The sequence below is a fragment of the Phasianus colchicus genome, chromosome 8 (assembly GCF_987193195.1).
Source record: "Phasianus colchicus chromosome 8, bPhaCol1.hap1.1, whole genome shotgun sequence".
NCBI classification, from domain to species: domain Eukaryota; kingdom Metazoa; phylum Chordata; class Aves; order Galliformes; family Phasianidae; genus Phasianus; species Phasianus colchicus.
In genome coordinates, this window is record NC_143443.1 from 22,524,458 (window position 1) to 22,540,149 (window position 15,692).

Here is a 15,692-nt window from a genome sequence, read left to right on the forward strand (position 1 = left end):
TCCCTGAGCAAGCTGTGAAGTAATTCTCAACAGAATGCATTTGGGCAGTGTGTCTGGAGCTGCTATCCTGCCCTCAGGCCATCCAGGAGAGCTCTGCTCCCTTTGCTCCTGACTGGTCACTGCAGCTCACATGAGATGTTCAGACACTGGTGCATGGCAGAGATAATGAGTCCAGGCAGCAAGTTCTGCCCTTGCAATCCAGGCACGTGGATCCTGGCTTGTCCATGCTGTGAGCTTCACCCTCAGGTAAGGACAGTTGTCTATAGTTAGGAGAAGGATAGTTTTAAAGCAGTTACTTGTCCAGCTTCAAACACAGCTGGACAAATACTCATTCTGGGTGGCAGCACCACAAGGAGGAATGCAGCACTGCTGGGACATGATGATCCAAGGTCATCTGGTGAGTGACGTCACATCTACTTCGCCGTGCAGATGGGACTTCCTGGTGGCTCATTGGGATTATTTATAGTCAGACAGGATGAAACAGTACACACCAACAAAGGCAGTGGATTATCCTGACTCCTTATGGCTTCAGATCCAAACCAGATGGCTCTCTGAAGGGTTTGCTTCAGCCAACACAAGCTATTAGTCTTAGCAAGGAACAGCTAGGTGAGAGCTGATGAGCAGTGGAAGGTGTGCAGGACAGGTGGTTTGTCATTCCTTTGAGACAAACTGAATTTTGGGTCCATCAATGGAGGGAAATGTGGATGCACACCAACCAGCAGTGCACTGTGCAGGTACAGTGCCTGTGGACTGCAGCTCAGTTAGAGAAGACGTGGTCCAAGTCCTCACTATCACATCCTCTCCTGTCTCTGCTGCTGGTGGCATTTTCAGCCCTAGCAGTACGCACACTCTTGTACCTCTGCCTGCTAACAGAGACTGTCTCTCAGCATTTCTTAGAAAGGCACGGCAAACCATCCCTCAGAGGGTATCTGTTCAGGCTATTACAGAGAAGTGCCAGAAGCAGTAGCACACGTTGCCATGGCTGTGAGTGGTTTCAGTCTGCGCAGGTCACTGTGTGCCAGGGATGGTGGCCAATTCCACGTTCATAAAATCTAGAGAATTCAAATTCTCTAAATTTTTCACACCATCAGCAACCCAGCACAATCACAGAAGTTGCTGGCTGCAGGGTGCTCCCATGTTGCCCTCTGGTGGTCCTAGAAAATGTAAGACCAACCTACTTCCCCTTGCTTTCTGGTGTATGGGCAAAGGAGGGCAATTTCTTCTCTGGGCCAGGACAGGAGGCTACAGCATTCACCTCACAGGCTGCTGGGGGGCTGTTGGCACAGTGGTGAAGCCAGAGGCTCTGTGGAAAGCTTTTTACCCTACGAAACAGTTCCTACAAGACTTAACCTTGTTGTGAAAGAGCCTCTTCTTCAGCCTGGGATTTGTCCAGCACATTCTCCTCCCAGCTCTGAATACTTCAGTGTTGAACATTTTGGTAAAGCTCCACTTGGCCCTGGCCAAGCTCTCCACGTGAAAACATGGTTACAAAATGTTTCCGAGACAGCTCTCTGTCCGGCCCGCCTCTCCAAGGCTTGCCGTGAACTTCATCCTAAGTGTTGCAAGAAGCTAAAAACATTGGACAAACTAAAAACTTTGGACACAACATCTGCAGTGCAGTAGTTTCATGTCCTTTGAGGCTGCAGCCAAGGTGACGGCAGGTGGCAGGTCTGTATTACAGAGCTGGTCCCTCCCCATCCTCTCTGAGACACTCACACACACTTCAGTTCACAGACCTCCTTCTCTCACTTCACATCCTACTTCCAGGCTGCACTGCCCCACCCTGACCCTTTTGGGGCAGTTTTCTGCAAGCAAGGCTGTGACGATCCTAGCTTGAGCAGCAGCCCCAGTGGGGTGGCTGGAGGGATCTGGGTGTGTGTGATGTGGCTGGTGCAAAGTAGGCAGAAAAAGGGAAAATACAAAAAGCTGAACTCCAGGAAGAGCGAGGCACCTTTGCTGGCAATGTCAACAGAGGTAGGCTGGTTGCTGCACTGACCTAGGAGGCTGCAGGAGCATGGGGAGGATGAATCCTCTGGCAATACTGAGGTTAAATGAAAGAGCTAGAAATGGTGATTGTATGAAGAACAGTTTGTGAAGTGGAGGCATGCAGGGAGACACATCTCACAGATAAAAATATACAAGCCTTTTTTAAGTGCGTAGCTTTTCTTGGAACGTTGGAACAAAACCAGACTCAAAGCCAAGGATAAGGTTGGCTGGAAGTGAGGATAGCAGTGAAAAGCTCAGAGCCACCATATAAGAGCAGAGGCAAAGGGAGAAGAGGGACATGGCCCTGCCCAATTGCATACAGCCTAGTGCAGAAGTTAGTGGGAAAAGCTGGGGGTTCTCAGGCTTCAGAGTCTGTTGTGATATGTGGGGCTGGGTTTGGGCTTAGTTTCCAGAAAAAGATTCATTTGGATGGTGTTATTTCTATCTTAGCATGTATTAGTTTAGACTAATTCTGCTGCTGCCTGCAAAGGGCTGTGTGTTAGCCCCATTCTGCGCTGCTCCCGTGGCCCTGTGAATACAGACACCTGCGGGGTCATTTTATTGTACTCTGGAGAACACTGCAGAGCTGCATCGAGCTCCTCACTGACAGTATGCAGTTCAGATCGCCTCCGTGTCTCACACTGGTCCCACTGAGAACTGCCAAGGAGCACTGCACAGTGGCAGCTCCTTCTACTCTCACACCACACACGCAATGTCCTTGCGTGCAACTCCCTGGCAGGGGCTGGTGTCCATTCTTCAGCTGCAGCAGAGCACACACAGGGGCAATACCTGCGGGAAGAGCACGCAGTCCTCGTGCAGCAGGACCCTGCAGCAGCTCAGCGCTATGCAGCCACGAAGCAGCCGGGCAGCCAAGCTCCGAGCTCGTACATGCCCGACACGACTTTCACAGCCCTGCTCCTTGCTGCCGGCCAGCCAAGCTGCGATCGCTCTGGTTGCCATGGAGAAGTGTAGCCAAACGCTCAAAACGGTGCCAAACGGCCCTGGGACGTGAGGCCACTCAGCGTGGTGCCGGACCCATGGGACACGAAGGCTTTTTCTGGCCTAGCAGGGAAAGCAGCCAGGGCCCGGCGGTGCCGGACCTCCGCGCCGCGCAGACACCCCCTGCTAGCACGGGCTGCGGGGCTGCGCGTTGTTTTTCCCCCCTCTCGGTGCCCCGGCGACACAACGGAGGCCGCACGCCGCGCGGACCCGCTGCTCCGCCGCCGCCCGTGAGGGGGCACGGCTCCGGCCGCGGCCTCTCCGCACACCCACGGCGGGCCGCGCCGCGCGGAGGCAGGAGGGCGGGCCGCGGGGCCGGGCGGGGCCCTGCGAGACCGGGCGGGCGCTGGGGGACGGGCCGGCTCGGGGACGGGCGGGGCGCTCGGCCGCGGGGCCGAGAGGAGGTGGGGGCGGAGGAGGGAGCGGGACCCGCGAGGCCGGAGCGGGCCGGGAGCAGGTAGGGACCCGCCGTGGGGAGCCGGGCCCGGCCCGGCCGCCGCCCCCGGAGCGCCGCCCGCTCGGCCGCCCCCGCCCCGCGCGCCCCTCCGCCCGCGCCGCCGCCGGGCCCCCGCGCGGCCTCTCGGCACCGCGCTGCGCCTCCGCGCCCGCTCCTCCGGCCCTCGACCGGAGCTGCCCGCGGTGCCGCTGCCGGGGCGGGATTGCCCTCCCAGCCGGGGCACGGAGGGGCGTTGGGGACGCCCGGGCTGCGTGGGCACGGCCGGGCCACGCGGGTCGTTCCCACCGCGCCTTCTGGCGGAGCGGCCTCGCGGCTCGGAAGGCTGCAGCTGTGCCCGTGCACGGCGGGCCCTGCGGGAACAGCGCGGGGCTGTCTGTTTCCAGCTCCCGGAGTGGTGATGGCACGGTGAGGGGCAGCCTGGTGGTCCCACACGGAGAGGGGGAGCCCCAGAGCTGTGCCTCCCCCGGCTGTCCCTCCGTGAGCATCTTCTGGGAGAAGTTTCTTCTCTCTCCGATTAGCGCCTGTCCCTCAACACTGCTCGTACTGGAGCAGAGGTGAACTGCTGCTGCCCTCACCGGGGGATGGACGTTTGCTGCGTTCTGAACAGCTTCCGAAGGTGCAGCTTTGGCGCTCACCCTCCGGCAGTGCCGCAGCTGATCCCGTCCCCAGTGCTGTCCGGCCTTTGAGCCCTGCTGCCTTTTTGCTGTTAGAAGTACTGCCCCCAGCGTGCTCCTTAAACATCTCATTCTCCTTGCGGAGTGCCCAGGAAGCCTTAAGTTGTGTAATACACTGCAAGTAACATCTGTTTTCAGGCTTTTTGTGTTTCCATGACTTTCAGTTTTGTCCAAAGTAGCTTGTTTGCCCCTGGCCTCTGCCATTTTCTCCTCTCCTTCCATTGCGGTTCTGTTGTTACCTTCACAAAAGGCCTGGAAGAGTTTGTAGGTGCAGAATTTGTAGGTTTTTTTTTCAGAAGCTTTGCCAAATTCTGTACTGTGCTGAGAGACGTCACCATCATCCCCCTCATCTTGACTCACTCCTCTGGCTGTGAGTCGTGCTTGGCCTCGTGTTCAAATGTGTCCTGCGTGTTTTCAGAGCCTTCTGTAGCGCAGTTAAAGCCTCACATCTCTGAGCTGCCTTATTTTGCTGTTTGTTTCCTGACATCCACTGATCTAACTAGGACAACAGTTTCAGTTCTCTCTCCAGCCTCTCTCTGTGCCCCTTTCCCTAATGCCTGGTGCCCACTCTGTTGCTGTTCTACTTAGGGTTAGCAGTGACATCAGAAACGTATAGAAAAACTTTCAATGTACAGCTTGGCAGGGGGAACTGAGCAGTACAGGACAGGAAGGTGTGATCCCCACAGAGTACCAGGTGCAGTAGCTGCCCACAGCATCTCAGTTCAACATGCAGCAGTGGTATTAGTGCAGGGGGTGGCTCTTCTGACGGACTTTGTAGAGGTGGTGATCCGTGCCTAGGTGGGGCACCTGGAGTTTTGCCTAGCACTTCACTCTATTAACTGATAATTTCCTAAAAGTATTTTCCTAATTACCTTGTAGCGATTGCTCAACCCTAGCTCTGCTGACACATCTTTTACTTTTCCTTCTCAGAAGCACCAAGAGGCTCTGCAGGGCATAGGTCCACATGATACCGAGTATCAACAGAGTCTCTCCTAGGGAATTTAATTTCTCTGGAGATAACAAGCAGCACAGAACAGGAGTGAAGGGAGGAGAAAGAGCAAAGCTTCCAATTCAAGCAGGAGTTCTATGTTTCTGGACTCCCTATCCAACAACCAAAGCACTGTAGGGAGCTTCTACCCAAAATCATAGAAGCACAGAATGGCTGGATTGTAAGTAACCTTATAATTATCCCATTTTACAGTGGGTTGGTTGCCCCCCACCAGATCAGGGGCCAGGGCCCCATCCAGCCTATCCTTGGGCACCTCCAGGAATGGGGCACCCACTGCTTTCTGGAACGCAGTGCCAAGGCCTCACCTCCATCTGAGTAAAGAATTTCCTCCAAATATCTAACCTAAATCTCTCCTATTGTTTAAAGCTGTTTTCCCCTGCCTTATCAATATCAAACTATGTAGTAAGTTGGTCCCCCTCCTGCCTGTAAGCTCCCTGGAAGTACTGGAAGGCCACAATGAATTCTCACTTCCCTTCTCCAGGCTGAACAAGCTGCATTGAGAAATACTGATCAGTGTACAGAGTGCTCAAGTGTTGAGGAATGTCTTTGTATGTAACAGTTCAACCTGTTTGGGATATGCACTCAATATGCAGTTTCTAATTTTGTGATTGTGCATTACCTACCTGCAGGAGCCCAGCCACAGGTATTGCCCAGCACAAGTGCCGCTGTTGGGATTTTGTATGGCTCTGATTTTAAGCTGTATCATTGTCGTCTGTTTGCCACAATGGCAAGAGAGACAAATGTATGCTTTGGGGTAAGAGAAGACAGGGCTTGGTAATGGTGCGTGCAGCCACTCAGTACAGCCTGGCTAGGATTTGGGAAGCTCTTATCTCCTAAGCTGATGTTCTGACCTTCTGTGTGCATGCTTAGGTCCATGAGGCTATGCATGAAGTATCCATCACAGTGTCCTTGCTCACGTGTTTTGGCAAGGTGTTCTGTTTTGCATTAACAATTGATGATGTGCTCCAGTTTCCAGATGATTTTCATTTGCTTGCCATCTGGCCCAACACGAGCTCCCCTTCCTTCTTCCCCAGCCCACTCCTGCCTCATGAACCCTGCCAGCCTTCACTGAGCTGTGTCCTGCTGAAGGGCAGGTGACAGCACTGTGACAGCCAGTGTCCAGCTGGAGAGAGGAAACGTGGTCTGAATGGCTTGTGTGGTATGCGCAGAGCTCCTGTGGCAAATGCTGCCACGTGTGGGATGTCAGTGGTTGCTTAAGTAGCCTTTTTTCCCAGCAGTTCTGGTTCTGGAGGGCTTGATGATAAGTGTATTTATTGTCATGATTTTTGGATGTCAAGTCACAAAGGAAATGAAGCCTTTTTTAAAAGAGAAGATTCCGCTTCCTCTTGGGATCCAGATGGTGTTTGGAGATGGGAGTACGTAAGAGGAGATCTCACGTTTCCCACTGTGTGCAGCTCAGCGGGGGCTCCTTAGGATCTGCAGAATGATCAGCATGTCCTAACAAGGGGCTGCAGCAGTCAGCCTGCGTCTGGTGGCAGAAGACTCTTCTCTGCAACACCAAGCCTCGCTTTGCCCTGCTTGTCTGTTCTGTCGGGGTTGGTGGGGCTGGCTCAGCAGTTTGCCTCAGTCCCTGCATTGGCACCATCTCCAAGGCCTTGCTCAATGGGGTATTGTTCCTCCCATCCAGGAATGTGCAGGCAAGCAAGGACCTCTGGCAACTCACAGTGCAATGTGTTCTGCACAATGCTGGGGGAGTGGCTGTGGCTGACGGGGACCTGCGTGTGCAGTCCGGTTGTGCTCGTGTGAGCTATGTCCTGTCCATGGGGCACACCTCAGATCTCTTGCAGAAGCCAGACTGGCAGCTGGGGAGTGTACAGAGCAGGCAGAGGGGCATCTCTGTTTCTGGGGGTAAATTCCATCTTCCATGGACAGGCTGGCATTGGGTTGGAGGAAGCATTGGATGAGCAGGAAGGGGTGTGGAATAGCATAGGTAAAATGCATGGCAGTTTTCAACTATCTTAAAAAAAAAAAAAAAAAAAAAAAAAAAAAAAAAAGATCAGCAATGGTATTTGTTAATATTCTTTAATTGCTCTGTGACAAACTTGGCTTACATTTTTTGGAATGAGAATCCTACTTGCTTTACTGCTAGGCAAGCTCTCAGTTTTTAAAAGACTGAGACATCTGCTGCACAAGAACATACTTGTCGCTTGTGCAAACCACCTGTGCATGTGGAAGCCTGCACTGCAATACTTTTGTTTGGTGATATGTTCATTTCTTGGTTACTGCACTGGTGAGTTGTGCTGTAGGCGCTGCCTGTACCCAGCCCTGACAGCACTGTGTCCGAGAAGCTGAGAAGTATTATGTAGAGAACAAGTGGGCATAGTGTCTGAGAAGTTGGGCTCTCTTGCTTTTTTATTGCTTTTATCTCATCACCTGGTCAGCACTTTGGGAATACCGTTGGATTAGCTGTCTCCGAGCTGATGCTCTCTTCTTTTGCTGTAATACTGTTGGTAATCAACCTACAGTGGTCAATCATGTTGCTGTCTTACCTTCTAAGAGCCTGAAATCCTTCCTTCAGAATCTTTCAGCAAAAACAGGGAAGAAAGAACTCCTGTTTCTAAGGTACGGAAATTCATCAGAAATCAATATACTTATCCTTGCCACGGAAGAGTCAAAAAGTGCATCTGTATCACCATCTTCAGTAGAGTTGCTTCCATCTATGTGCTGGTACATTGAGCAAGCGCCCAACAATAATCACTGTTTTCTTGGTGGGCCCTTTATTTGAGGATTCCTACCCTGTCCAACCACAAGGAAGAGGGAGAGGAGAAGTTGTCTGAGTCAGTGTGTAAATGCCTCCTCTTGGCTGCGTGGCATGATCCAGTCTGCTCTGAAGGTCTCACAGCAATCTTGTAACGGAGCTAATGGCTCTCTTTCATTCTAGTATGTCCTTTCATCAGCCCACTCTGGACCAGACATACTCCAGAGCTAATGGCGGGAAGGGCTGGGCTGTCTTCCACGAAGGTGATGTGTGCTGAGGCTGCGTGCGGGAGGCTGGGAGCGGTGATTAATGCCCTGGGAATTCGCCTTGCCTCGTTACACAGCACTGTAGTGTCAGGGCGCCAAGAACATGTTACCTACTGTGCTCAGGATAAGGCAGCGAGACAGAGACAGTGTGTTCTTAGTGGGGTGAGCTTGCTGCCGCGCTGCAGCTTCATACTTGCACGGTGAGGCTGTCTTTGGATGTGGGTCTGCTGCTAGGCGGAGGCAGCAATCCTGTCCTGCTGCAGCTCTGCTGCAGTCTGCACCCCTGACCTCTGCCAGGATGCAGCCCCAGCATTTGCTTGGTTTGGAGGGCAATCCCTCCCTGTGGCAGGGGGATTGACCATCTGGAGGTGAGAGGGGATGGCTCCCAGCCAGCAGTCAGACTGTGACTCACTGGGATCTCAGGCGGAGTCTGTCTCTCCTTGCACTCTGCTCTTCCTGTGGGAGCCTCTGCCCAAACTGCTGCTGGATGTTTGTTCTCACCAGGCCGCCCTGGACTGGAGCTGGGAGAAGCTCATGTCCACCATTGAAGCTGAGGAGCTGGGCTGTGCAGGTTACAGTCTGGAAGATTCTGGGAGGCTTCCTTCTCTAGGTAAGGATTTGGAGAAAATGTCAGTCAGCAGTCTGTGGAGTAAGACAGTGCCAACACCGTGGAAAACATAATATTTTGTGTTCTAATCGTGTTATGGAATGAGCAACCCCCAAGACTGATCTCAAACACATCTGGTCTCAAACAGAAAAGAAGAGCAAACAGGCTTGTTTTCGGAGATATTTCACAGACCTTTGCTAGAAGAGGACCATCTCCAGGTGCCAGCTTTGGACTTTCAGTGGGCTGCAATATGTTCCTCAGTAGCTCCAGCTGTAGGGGTTTATGCTCCCTGCCATCTGGCTGGTGAGGCACTGATCTGGTGCTGTACCCAAGGCAATTCTAGAGACAAATGTGCAAAAAAGTATGTGTTATTTTTTGCGTGAGAGTGGGAGTGGCCACTTTCATCAGTGATCTGCATGGGCTTGTCAGAAATCTCCTGCAGTCTCATAGGAGAGTTTGTATACTCCTGGCTCTGGCCCCTAGCAAGCATCCTGTCCCCTCCCTTCTTTCCAAAGTCAGTGCTGCAATGTGAAAGTGGATTAGTGTCAGTCTTTAAATTGGTTTCCGTTGTAACTGCAGTTAATGGGTGCGTGAAAGAACCCATTGGTGCCTGCCCCTCTCAGTCCTCTCTCGTTTGAAACTGTCCCCAGAGCTCATGGCAGATATTTCTAGGATCCTGAGCTCAGCCTTGTGCCATAGCCACTGCAACTCATTGCAAGGCTGCTTTCTTGTCTTTAGCATTTCCAAACTCATTCGTGGCCCTTCCATCTTTTTCCCTACTCCACATGGTCATGTTTGTAATACTGTTGCTCTTTCTGCCTCAGTAGGTTCCTGCTATCCTGAACTGCAGCTCTTTGTGCTCTTGATTCACTCCAGTCCATTCATCTCTTTTTGGTGGCATAGCACTGTCGGGGCTGGATATTGGGCTCTTTGTTTGTTCAGCCAGCACAGTGCTGGCAGTGGCAGTGCAGCCCGTGCCCCAAGGAGCTCACGTGCTCAGAGTAGAGCAGCATAGGAGTGCCAGGCTGGGAACGGAGGTGCAGTGTGGCAGAATGCGGGCATGGCTGGTGCGGGAGGGATGTGGTTCTGCTGAGCACAGACCCTCTTTGTTCCCAGGAGGTGAGTCGGACTGGATAAACACGGCAATTTTGTCAGCAGAAAGCGTTTCCCTGGCTGGATCCCCTGCTGGCACTTGTGGTGGAAGTTTGCTGTACCTCCATAGCAGCGCTGTGTTTCTTCTCTGTGTTTGCAAGTGTTCCTGACTCACCAGGACTCAGGTGGACCATACAGGGCTGTACAGCCCTGTTCACGGTGTGCCTTGCTGTGTTGTCACCCTGGTGTGGGAGGACAGCAGCAGGGTCTTGGCTCAGCAGCTGCTTTAAAGGGAGAGGCAGACTTTCTGGGTGCAAGATATAGTCCTCAAGTCCTCTCTGAGGAGGGAATTTCAGCTTGTTCCCAGGGCTTCAGAGGGGGCCTTGCGTTCTTCACTAGCTGTGGCTCCAGGGACAGGAGCTCAGGCAAGCGGTATACATGGGAAGGGGTTGCATTTGCCCAGCCTGCCAGAAGAGACTGGACAAGCAGTGATGTCTGCTGCCTGCCCACAGAGGCCCTAGCAGGCTCCGGGTCTGCCCTGGCGTCAGGGAAGCATGGAGCTTCCTCCTCTCCTCTCGCTTCCTTCCTGACGAGAATTCAGTCCCAGATTTTCTTGCAGTTTCTCTCCCTGGTACAGCACAAACAAGTCCCAGCAGAGGTAGCTGCAGAGGCTGCACAAGGCAGGTTGGACTGCTGGAGAACCCCACTCCTGTGGCAGCAAGGTCTGATGCACAAGGAGGCGTTTCGTGAGCTCAGGACAGGACCCCCTCATAGTATCCCTACCTCTTACATTTCAGAAGGGCTTCCCTTTCTGAAATGTGGTAATTTCAGATGTTTGGTGTTGCTAATGCTAATTGCTGCACTGTGTCTCAGCTGTAGGTCCCAATCTGCCTGCAGACCCCACACGATGGAGACTGGCTCTGTGGTACGAGCAGTCTTTGATTTCTGTCCCAGCGTTTCTGAGGAGCTGCCCCTCTTTGTGGGAGATGTCATCGAGGTGCTGGATGTGGTGGATGAGTTCTGGCTGCTTGGCAAAAAGGAAGGCGTCACAGGTAAGAGCTGGAAGTGCCCACATCTAGGTCTGTGGACCACGTTTTCTGCTCTGGACATCTTCCCTCTCCTTCTCTCTGCCAGTGGAGCATGCATTTTATTAAATCTTTCACTGGACTTCACTTGAGACTGAGGATACAGGTTCCCTGCTACCAATCTCCTGTCAGCTGCACCTCTACAGTCCAGCAGCTCAGTTGTTTTTTGAGAGATCAGTGTTGTGTTGTGCTTCATAACACTAGGTGCTAGCTGCATCCTCTATAGTGGGACGGCCCATTTCCTGGCTAGTTTACGTGCTGACCTGCTGTGGCACTGGAATGGGAGAGGAAACAGATGCACTGAGAATGGAAATGCCAAGTGACCTTGTCAGGTCAAGTCAGTTGGAGATTCCATGTCCCCCTTGGAGCCCTCTGACTCAGTCCTGCTTCCTCCTTTCTACTTTAAAACGCTTTCCCAAACAAGCTGCCATCAATACCTGGGTGTCTTAAGTAGTGTGCAAGTCTGTTAAACTTTTGGATAAGTGTGAGAAACTTCTGAAGCAGCAAAATGCTCTTAATGAAACACTGAAAGTCTTGTACTGTTTTAAACAGCCGTTTCTCATTTTTATACTGATGCTGAGAAGACACGTGAGCTTTCAGCGAGATGAAAACCAGGCCACTTCAAAGCATAAACCCCACTCCTTCCTCAGCATGCTGCACTTCCAGCCCTGGTCATGGAGATGGGGCTGCCTTGCAGCAGCAGTCTGGGCTCCGCTGCCAGCTGTGGGCTGTCAGGCGCCTGTCTCTGGGTAAAACAAAGATGGACAGGAGCAAAGGTGGAGAGGAAGGATTTTCTCCTGTGCTCCATTTAGCTGATAAATGGCATTGAATGAGTGCATGCCTAATCCTGCTGCTGCTGAAGTTACTGGGTACAAATTACTTCTGCAGAAATCACCAACAGCTACTTCACCACTGTTATTTCTCCCAGTGTAACTGATGCACTCATTCTCAAGAAGGTGAAGCTATAAAGGAACAACAAACAGATGTATATCATAGCTCAAAGATAAAGAAACACACTGAAGTCAAACTGCATGTTTTTAGTGACCTTTAACTCAAACCCTGCTTGCATTCCTGCTTTTCCTTAGAACAGCTGTTATAGTTTTCTGCCCAGTTTTCTAAGCTAAAGTTTCAGGGGATTGAAAAAGCACTTTTTAGTAGAAGCTGTGGAAGTGCTGTAGTCTACCAATAATAATACTTAATGCTCTGTGGGGAATAATTAATGTAGCTCCATTATTTCCTTCCTAACACTCTTAGGTTGTTTTCATGTACAGATCAGGAAACTGTGGCATGGAAAAAAGAGGAGGAGTTGGTTAAAACTGTAAAGGAAACCACTGAAACTGGAAGCCTGTGGGCTGTTGTTTCCACCTCAGGTTAATGACAGCAGGTGGGAAACTGCCTAATCCCAGTTGAAAGTGCTGAGTGCCTTCAATATGATGTCGTCAAGTTTTAAAAGAGAATGCAACCATCATAATGAGTAGACATCATGAGTGAACGCTGGAAGTGCTGCTGGCCCACATCGTTTCTCCCAGCAATGAATTGTAAAAGATTGCAGTGACATTTGCAGTGGGCTCTGCTATATCCAGTGATCCTGGGACTGAAATCAGTAGCTGGGTAAAGTCTTCAAATGGCCAACAAGTACACATGGCCCTGCCTGGCTGTGGCCTGCTCAGCATAGCTGAGCATCCAGCAGCGGGTGCCATGGTGAAATAGCTGCATAAGGTGTTAAAATGGGGAAGGTTCCTGCAGCCTTAGCAGTGCTGGAGCTGTGGCAGAGCCTCCGCATCACAGGTCTGGCCTTCCCAAGTTTGGTGTCCTGACTTCAGTGCTGAGGCTGTGCTGGGATCAAGCCTTACAGAGTGAGAAGCACAAGGTGAACATGCCCTATAGAAGACACTGGTGTTGTGGTCTAGTGCTACTGTATCCCAGACCTTGTCATGACCATGAGTGGGGAACTAAGCAGTGAAAGAGGAGTAAACCTGGTATGTCTGTTCCCAGAAACTCAGTTGCCTGGAGTGAGACAAAGACATTTTGTTCTCTGTTAGCATGTAAAGCTCAGAAATTTCTGCCTCCTAGATCTATTCCTCCATGCTGCTGATGTCTCTGGATAGCTGTGGGTGCAGCATATTCCTTTAGCAAGAAAAGTAGATCCCAAGGTCTGGAAGGAGGGTGGAGGGAGTTGTGGTGGGCTACAGGAAGGACTCATTGCTGACAGCTGCTTCTCATTTCAGGGCAGTTTCCTAGCAGCTTTGTGGAATCAGTGGATATTCCCCTTCTGAAGCAGGGAGAGAAGCTGTTTGTTTGTACCAGTGACTTCACATCTCAAGAGCCAGGGAGCTTGTCATTGCAGAGAGGTAATCCCCATTCTCTTCCTTTGCTTTGCATCTCATAGCCTCCTCCCCTTCTTCCAGAAGCATAGGGTGAGCCTAGTTGCAGCATCCTGCCTAGAGTGGCAGGGAGAGTTTCCCAATACCCCATGGCATGTGGACTTTTGTGTTCCTGCCACCTTGTGATCTACTGTTACCCTTGAAATTCCAAATACCAGAGTTGTTTGATTATGGTAGGCCTACAGCTACCATTTAACTGCCCTCCCATCCCCAAATCCTAGACATGTGTTTGAGAGGGGGTGGGAGGGAATCAATCTGAAAAGCAACTTGACTATTTAGCAACTAGAAAGTCAGGGAGCTAAAACCATGAATCTTAGTTATGTGCATGCATGAGACTGCTGATGCTTCATGTCTCACCTCCAGTCTGTGCTCTTGTGCACTCCTAGAACACTGCACTTTGTGTGGAGTGCCAGACCTTACCCATAGCCAGTAGGCCACAGGAAGGCAGGAACAAGAGGTGAGAAGCAATCAGAAGGGCAGTTTTGAACTGGTGTGTCTCATTCCCTGCAGGAGACCTGGTGATCCTGGGTGGTTCTTTGGCCTCCAGCTGGCTCCAGGGCCGAAACAGCTGTGGTTCCAAGGGCTTTTTCCCTTCATCATGTGTGCGGGAGTTGTGCCTTTCAGTTCGGAGCCGTCAGTTGTCCCACAGCTCTCTCCTGGAGGTGCCTGCCTACTCACTGGGCCAAGCCCGGGCCTTGATGGGCCTTTCTGCTCAGCTGGAGGAGGAGCTGGACTTCAGAGAAGGGGATGTGATCAACATCATTGGCATACCAGAGCCTGGTTGGTTTGAGGGGGAGCTCCGAGGCCACAAAGGCATTTTCCCAGAAGGTTTTGTGGAGCTGCTTACTCCTCTGAGAGCAGCAGGAACCTCAGAGGATCAAGAGCCTGCAGGGACTTGTGACACCAATGGGACAGTGCCCACCAAGCAGGAGGAAGATGGCAGAGAGGACAAAGGACAGGAGCCAGGGAGCACCTATGGTGTTGCCCTGTACCAGTTCCAAGCCTTGGAGTCTGAGGAACTGGATTTTGAAGTGGGTGACAGGATTCGGATTGTGGGCATTCTGGAGGATGGCTGGCTAGAGGGGGAACTGAGGGGGAAACGTGGTATCTTCCCACACAGATTTGTGAGACTAGAAGCCTCTGACTCTTGCAGGGAAAAGGTGAGTGCTGGTGATTCCCAGGCTGGAGGCAGCTGTGAAGCGACTGTCCATCAAGACTTGGAGAGCACCTGCTCCGAAGTTCTCCCTTTGCCAGAGAAAGACAGCTGGGACAAGAAGGATGGTTTGGTTGCACACCCTGAGCCTGACGCTGTTGTATCCCACATAGCAGGGAGATCTGAGGCTCCTTTGGGCACTAATTTAAGGCAGTGTCAGGCCTTTCCTGACACAGGACTCCAAGAACTACATCCCAAAACCACAGCAGATTCCCTCCCCTTTGAATGCACAAAGACGGTCAATGGCCTTCTCCCTTCTACTCAGCTGTCTCCACAGCAGAGCAGCAAGCTTGGCCAAGCAGGTGTATTGGAACCTCCAGCCCTGCATGAGCATGATGGAAGTGGACCCACCATGCCCCCACAGGCTCCCTGTTCCCCACCAGACATTTGCAGAAGCCAGGCCATTTCTCCTCCTAACAGCTGGGCAGAATCAGAGCCCCAGGAGAACCAGAGCAGCATTCAGGACCTGGATGGTTGGGTGGACAACCAGCAAAAGTCCAAACCTTGTTCTTCCAGCTGGGGAGGTGTCCACACAGGACTGGACGCATGGGCTGGGAGCTGGGGGGAATGCTCCTCACTGGCAACACAGGGGCACGGTGGCACAGACCTTGACTCCAAACTGACAGAGCAACTGGTGCAGTTTGAGAAGAGTCTTTCAAGTACCAGTGCCGAGCAGGACAAGGTCTCCCGCCACTTCTCTATCTTGGACTATAGCTCTGAGAAGGACATTGTTCGTGGGTCTCCTGAGTGTGTCCCCCATGCCAAGCTTCCAGAAAGGAGGAAGGCCCTGAGACCACCTCCTCCTCGACCCAGCACCCTTGCAACAACTCCTGTGCCCAAAGGACGATCTCTGTCATTCTCAGTGAAGCCCTCCCGGCCCGCTCCCCGGCCTCCATCAAGCACTCAGAGGAGGAGTATGGTTCCTCCGCAACTGCAGCCCAATGTAGCAGAGCAGCATACGGATGAAAGCCATGAGGATGCAACACGGACAGGATCGACTTCCCCCTGCTCCATCCTGCTGATGAGGATTGGAGAGGTGGAGCGAGACCTGGAGGCTTGCAGGAAGACCCGCACTGAGCTCAGCTTGCTGCTGGAGGAGCAGCAGGATGAGCTGGTGAGAGCAGAGACCCTGGAGAACCTTGATTTCTGTGACTCCAACATCGAGAGCCTCAGCGTGGAGCTGCAGGAGCTGAGAGGTGAG

At 52.2% G+C, this 15,692-nt stretch overlaps 1 protein-coding gene across 9 annotated transcripts in view; it reads left to right on the top strand.

Moving 5' to 3' along the window:
* Window positions 1-3,367: 3,367 nt before the first annotated feature.
* DNMBP (dynamin binding protein) overlaps window positions 3,368-15,692 on the top strand; it is a 30,245-nt gene continuing 17,920 nt past the window's right edge. The window contains exons 1-5 of one of the 9 annotated variants that reach the window (XM_090145310.1): window positions 3,391-3,442; window positions 8,615-8,720; window positions 10,683-10,861; window positions 13,123-13,245; window positions 13,789-15,687. In XM_090145310.1, coding sequence (XP_090001436.1) covers window positions 10,717-10,861; window positions 13,123-13,245; window positions 13,789-15,687 — 2,167 coding nt within the window. In that variant the 5' untranslated portion in view covers window positions 3,391-3,442; window positions 8,615-8,720; window positions 10,683-10,716. The other 8 variants (XM_090145312.1, XM_090145308.1, XM_090145306.1 and 5 more) reach the window with 8 other exon arrangements.